The sequence below is a fragment of the Glycine max genome, chromosome 10 (genome assembly GCF_000004515.6).
Source record: "Glycine max cultivar Williams 82 chromosome 10, Glycine_max_v4.0, whole genome shotgun sequence".
Taxonomy (NCBI): domain Eukaryota; kingdom Viridiplantae; phylum Streptophyta; class Magnoliopsida; order Fabales; family Fabaceae; genus Glycine; species Glycine max.
In genome coordinates this window covers 44,257,415-44,264,805 of record NC_038246.2, presented here as the reverse complement: position 1 = coordinate 44,264,805, position 7,391 = coordinate 44,257,415, and the positions used below count along the sequence as shown (strand labels likewise).

Below are 7,391 nucleotides of genomic sequence, written 5' to 3'. Positions count from 1 at the left end.
GCATCTAGATTGCAAGTTGTTGGACCAAAATCTTAAACAAGGATGCTGATGTTTGGGCCAAAAATCCAATCAACTTCATAAATGTTATTGGACTTTGATAGATAAATGTCCAATTTCTCTTTTCCTTGAAAAACTAAAGGCTTTTGTTATTTACACTTCTCACAATTACTATTTACACTCCCCTTTTCCTTTTTTTTTTTTTATAAAAAAAGTGAATTTACTTAGATACCTTTATTTTAATATATTCCCCTTAAGACAATAATCAAAGCCTGGATTTCATTTCACTCTTTTCGGTTAATAAATCTAAATCTCATATCCATATGGCCCAACAAACGAACCACAACCACCTGTTCTTGTTTCCATTTGGTCTCTTTCAACAAAAGAACGGGCACTAAAACAATTCCACAAACCACAACATTCTTAAGAACGGTGATTTGAAGAAGTGTTCTGTGAATTTTAAACCATCATGTGGGGACTGTGAATTCCTTCATCGGTTTCTTCACTTCATCCAGGAGGTGGGGGCATGGATGTCTTGAACACTTAAGGATATCATTGTCTCTCGAGACAAAATATTTATGAATGAATGAAAAACTGGGCTTAAAATGGATTTTCTTAAAGAAGACTATATGTGGGCCATTGACAAAAACAAATAAACTTGGTGGACCACACCAAACTGGGTTGGATTGCCAATATCTTAAGATTTAATTAAATTAGGCTTATGTCTTTAGTCCTTTAACTTAGGCGATTATTTTTTTTTATTCTCTCAAATAAAATTTGTATTTTTAAGTTTCTTAAATTCTGGCAGAAGACTAACAAGAGTATTTTTTTTTCAATTTGAAGGAGGAAAATAAATACAAATTTTCATTTAGAGGACCATAAAAATAGGCCCCTAATTTGAGTTACTAAAAATGTAATTAAGCCTATTAATTATTAATGAGTTGTTGGTTTAAGTAATACATAATTTTGATTTTTTAAGTAATAGTTTAGGATCAAGTTTTGTATATGAATTTTATTTTACCAAAAGAGGTCCAAATAAATAAATAAAATAAAATATAAATAAAATTTACTTTTGCATGCATATTCTTAAAATTGATATTTGATAGATTTAAAGCATCCCCCGGGCCCATGTTAAAAAAATATAGGCAAACTTACCGCAAAAGTTCATATAGTTTTGTATTTGTATGTTTTACCCTTGAAAATGTTTTTTTAATTAATTAATTTTTTTTAGGAAGGAACGTTAGAAAAAAGACTGCCACCTTAAACTCTCAGGTGATTTAATTCGATTAACAACTCCCACTAATTAATACTTGCAACCTCCAGGGAATTCGTAACCTGATAAGTATACTATGGAGTTTCATCAACATACTTATGTTTCTATGTACATTTTAATGCTAATTAAGGACTTCACTTGTCCATTTACTCCTCCCAAAACCAATCAATTCAAAGGTTCATTGAATATTTGAAAACAAACTTGTAAACACAAGTACTAGTTGGGAATGGAAATCACAATTACATCAAGAGAAACAATCAAACCATTGTTCCCCACACCAGATGAACACAAATTCTTCCAACTCTCTTTGTTTGATCAGCTTCAACTTGTCACCTATTTGCCAATGGTTATGTTTTACCCCAACAAGGTGGGGTTCCCTGAACCCTCTCATATCTGTGCTCAATTGAAACAATCACTGTCTGAGACACTAACAATTTTCTACCCTGTAGCAGGCAGAAGAGAAGACCACACTTTCATCACTTGTAATGATGAGGGTGCACTTTACTTGGAAGCCAAGGTGAACCTTAACATGGTTGAGTTCCTCACACCACCTAAGCTAGAATTTCTAAACAAATTGCTCCCACGTGAGCCTAACAAGATGCACTCACATAGAGAAACCTTGCCCCAAGTACTTTTACAAGTGAACATATTCAATTGTGGTGGAATAGCTATAGGCACATGTAATCTCCATACTCTTCTTGATGGTTGCTCTGGAAGCCTCTTTCAAACTACTTGGGCCGCTATATGCCGTGGCTCTAAGGAGGAAGTTCCATCTCCTGATTTAAGTTCTGCCTCTTCTTTCTTTCCACCATTGAATCATTTGAGTTTGCATAACCATGCTAATCAAAATAATGAGGATTCAAGTGCACAAAAAATGTGCACCACTAGAAGGTTTGTGTTTGGTGTTGAATCCATCAACACTCTAAGAGCTGAAGCAAAAGACGGTGATTATGATGAAAGCTCAAAGCCTCTTACCAGATATGAAGCACTGACTGCATTCATTTGGAAACACATGACACTTGCATGCAAGATGGAGTCTGATAGCACAAGACCAGCAGTGGCTATCCATATTGTGGACATGAGAAGGAGGATTGGTGAACCTTTCTCTAGATACACCATTGGTAACATTTTGTGGCCAGTGATGGTGTTTTCTGAAACAGTCAATGCAGACACTAGTGTTAGATATTTGGTCAGCATTGCCAGGGAGAAATTTGGAAAGCTTTCAAGGGAGTTGTTTTTAAGAGTGAAAAGTGATCCTAATATCCTAGGGAGCACTCAGTGTGTGGATCTGCCTCAAGGTATTGAAACAATAAGTCCAATTCCAATTGTGCTGACAAGTTGGTGTGGCTTGAATTTCAGTGAACTAGATTTTGGTTTTGGGAAGCCTTTGTGGGTTGGTGTTAGAGGAGGGGATCAGGAAACTCTCCCCAATGTAGCTGTTATCATGGAAACAGATGAAGGCATGGAAGCTTGGTTGACAATGGAAATGCAACATATTGCTAACTTGGAAAGAGACGTTGAGTTTCTCAGATTAGCTTTGCCTAATCCTAGTGTTTCAAACATCTAGTTTTGACATCTGCAAATGAATTAACTTTTCAAATAGAAACAATTGAAACATGTGTTTGCAAAAAAGAATGATAAAATGTTTGTTGATCTCCAGAAAGGTTGAAGTACTAATCACTTGTCAAGTCACTGTTAAAGACAAAGACCTCTTGGGATAAAATGAAAAATAAGTTGAATTCTTGTCTGGTCCAAACTAATTAATAGGTATTGAATTATAGGAAAAATACCAGTATGCTAGACAAAAAAGCTAGTTAACAGCTTCTATGACAAACCAAGTAGGTGCACTGCAGCGCTAATAAATTTAATGGAATTCTGAAATAAACTAGTTCCACGCATAACCAGTGTTCGGAAGCTGAGCAAAGACTCAGACAATTTTTCCTTTCTACTTAGCTGTTAGTTTCTTCAAGCAGTCAACTGTATTTTTTAAATTTGTATTTTGTATTTTCACGGTCATCTATAACTATACTACAGGTGATGTACCTATACCTACCGATACCGATCAATTATTAGTTCAGTTCATAATTTTTCTACCATACCTGAATGATAGAAAGAATAAGTATTGTGTCAGTAATACCGATTCTATCTGAATTAACAATACATTGATTAGCCTTCTTGTATAGTAGTATTAACGTGTTATCCAAGTTTTATATTGATCTTACAAACAAATATCAATGGAACTTGGACTATAGTACTCCATATGAAATGAAAATGAACATAATAGAAAGTGCGTGGAACTGCAGCTAGAGTCACTAGTAGTGCTTGCTGCAGTTGTTGGTCCACATCACATAATTTCACTGGATGGAGCAGCACGTGATTCTTCCAACCAGATAGGAGTGGCTATAGCATGACGGTATGGTAGTGATGAATAATACCTTGCAAAAAGGTAGGTATGGCAATCCATACATAATTAAAGGGGAGGGCGAGTAAGATAACAGGTTATGAAAATATTTGATGATAAACAAAGTTAGATTTGAGTTTCTTTTTCAGTAACAATTTTATTTAAAACAGCATCATCATATATACAAAAGAGATGTGAATTACTTAATTATCTTTCTTATGTGTTGGTACTACTTGTTCCCCCAAGAGTGCAACAGAAAGGAATGGAAATTAATTTAAGGGTATTTAAGACTGAATTCCACCGTTTTAAATCGGCAAATCAATTCCAAAAATTGAAGATCAACCAAATCGAAAGTATGTGGTGTAGCAAATGCATGTGTCAACAGCAGTGGTCACAATAATGAAAAATATCTTTGTAAAATGTCACTATGTATTTTTAAAATCAAAAACCAAATTTACATATAGATAGATGTTTTTGAAATAAATGGAAAGTATTTTAAAATTGAGTTAAAAGTTATTTCAACTCAATTTCAGCCAAATACATTTTGATCCAGTATTTTTTTTCTTTTCTAATTTACAAGTAGTATAACTACTAGTCTATTGCTATTGAATATTATTAATATTATATCTGATATCAATAATGGTTTTATTTTATTATATTTTTCATTTTATTTAATTAGATATTAAACATGCAATTTAGGTATTTTACTTTTAGTTTATGACAAATATAATATTTTGAACAATAAATGAAGAACATTATTACTTTCATCTGAAAAAAAATTCATTTTAGATTATTTTACACAGATAAAATAAACTAATAAATAGAAAAAAATACTAAAATAAAAACTAAAATAACACTTATTAAGAATATTAATAAAAATAATATTATATTAAAAAGTTAAAAAATTACTTATTTTGAATTATTTTTTTTCATATGCGAAGGGAGTAGTATTTTAGTCATATAAAGAGGCTCACTCCACAACTTCCTACCAGCTACAAAGCAACTTTTATTAAAATGGGGGTTGGTGAGAAGTTTGAAAAGAATACGTACGATAATTATTCTTCAACTTCATGATAATCGGGTTTGTTGTCATTCGAGCGCTATAATTGATTCTGCATGAAAATCTTGTTGTTTGGAAATTAATGTAGGCGATAGCTCTAATTAATTCTTGCTTAACCATATCTGAGTGTTATTAAGTATCAATTCAAACAAAATTTATACAGTACTACACAATAATGAAAACTAAAGACTTCAAGAAACAAATTCTCGTCTACATTAAAAGAACATAGTGTCATTTTTTTTTTTCTCAAAAAAATAATACGAGTAGATAATAGTAGAGCTCTCTGTTATAGCTCTGTTTACATAAAATATATGGAACCGCAACTACAATTATTTTGATAATAGTATAACAAACACAAGGATTGAGGGTTAGGTGGCATTGCGATTATTGAAGCTATATAAGTTGCCCGTGTATCAGAAAACAATTGATAGTGATTTAGGTGAAATTAATTTTTTTTTAAAAAGGTGTTTCAGGAGGCTGACGCCAGAGCAAACCCAAAATAAATTCATGTAAGGCCATATAAGACTACTAAATGATCAAAATTGCAGTTAGAAATTAGTCCGGGAATAGGGAGCAGAGTTTAAGTTTTAACTACAGTAATTAAGGAACCTGGGAATAATTTACAGCTGACATTGTTATGCTATTCTGTTGTTTATCTTTTTCATACTAAATTTATATTTTTTTAGGCAAATGTTAATTAATACCTTTGGATTATTGGTTTAATTTTTTTTTTATTGAAATACATAAAATTATGCGATTCATAACTTTTTTATGTTTTTTTTTATAACTTTTATAATAAATATTTTTGTCTTTTAAGTTTCTTAATTAATTAGTGCTCTAAAGATATTACTGATTAACAAAATTTCTCTAAAAGGAAATTTTATTTGAAACAAGAACACAGGGAGTGTTCTAACAGAAGTACACAAATGATCATGACAATGTGACTGACAAACTCCCTTTATACACTTCATGGGATTAATGAACCAAATTGCAAAAAATACAACCGAATCCACCCTCTTTTGAAGTAAACCAATTTGAAAAGTATACCTTTACCATATTCACTACATAAACATAACACCATTAAAGACTATCCTAATCCCACACAGCCTACAAGAGAATTGTAAAAGATAAGCCGTGCCTTATATTATTTCGTCTCTCTGAACAGAGTTGTATGTTGAGTAAAATGGGCAAAACCATCATTGTAAAGAATCATGTTAAATTCCAACTAGTTTTTTTTTCTATATTTTTCGTTCTTATAAATATTAAAAAATTTAGAATCTATTCTTGAAAAATTTTTGGTATTTTTTCATCCTCGTAAAATTAAAATATATTATTTTTTGGCTTGGAGTTAAACTAGGACGAATTTGAGCTTGTGTCATTTTTTAAAACTTAAATTATAGGTTAAAATATATTTTTTGTCCCTATAAATATAAAAATGTTTGGAATCCGACCAACAAAATTTTGAGTCTTTTTTTCATTCTCGAAAAATTAAAATCTATTAATTTTTTACCCGGACTTAGGTTCGAGTATCCGAACCTATGTGTCATTCTTTCATTGATTTTATTGATGACTATGAGAGTAAGAGATTTTTTGGGTTAAAAATCACCGCAAAATACAAAAACAACCCCCCCCCCCCCCCACAAATTTGTAAATTTCACTTTCATAACCTTCTTCTTCTCTAACTTTCTTCATCTTCTTCGAATTTAAATAAATATTTTTTTTATATTTTTTAAATGTTATGTTCAATTGAAATAACCAATCCCACCTTATTGATCATATCTTCCTCTTCTTTGAATTTTTCTTCCTTCTGAAAATCTAATACCTTCACTCCTAAACTCAACGTTACAAATATCAATTTCACTGTTCTATTAGAATTGAACGTTGCTGACAAACTCAACAACTTTATGAATTCTCCTCTGTCTCGAATTAGCTTGGTGGATGGAGAAGATGAAGAAAGTTAGGGAAAAAGAAGGTTAAGGAAGAGGGATTTACAAATTTGTGAGTTTTTTTTTTTGAATTTTGTCACAGTTTTTAATCCCTAGATCCCAAACATTTAAAAAACTAAAAAATTTGTGGCGGTTTTGAAAAAAAACTCAAAATTTTGTAGGGACAGATTCCAAACATTTCAATATTTATAAGAACAAAAAAATATATTTTAGCTTATAATTTAACCTTTAAAAAATGCCGCGTATGCCTGGATTCGTTCAAGCCTAAATCTGGACAAAAAATAACACATTTCAATTTTACAAGGATGAAAAAGATATAATTTTTTTTGTAAGGATGAATTATAAACTTTTCAATATTTATAAGGACGAAAAACATATTTTAAATTTTTTTTTTACTCTATGAAGACATTCTAATTAAATTCTTCAATTAATGCAAAAAAATATTTTTCATGTATAATGATTGATGCAAATGCTATCTGAGTGAATGGAGTGATGTTGTTTAGGTTTTTTATATATAAAAATGTATTATTATTTCATTATATATTTTTTTTCAAATTAGTGAAATTAATATATATATATATATATATATATATATATATATTATTTATGAGATAACAACTCAATGTTAAAACGATAATAGAAAATTAATTAATTAACTACATAAAAAATAAACCTACTTCTGTAATCCTTTTATACTAAAAAAGATATCTGTTT

The 7,391-nt window shown here is 30.7% G+C and overlaps 1 protein-coding gene across 1 annotated transcript; it reads left to right on the top strand.

Annotated features, from left to right (window-relative positions):
• The first annotated feature begins 1,495 nt into the window (after positions 1-1,495).
• LOC102668997 (vinorine synthase) lies at positions 1,496-2,951 on the top strand. The gene has a single exon (XM_006589358.4). The coding sequence runs from the start codon at positions 1,497-1,499 to the stop codon at positions 2,835-2,837; it is 1,341 nt and encodes a 446-aa protein (XP_006589421.1). The 5' UTR covers position 1,496; the 3' UTR covers positions 2,838-2,951.
• Positions 2,952-7,391: the final 4,440 nt, after the last annotated feature.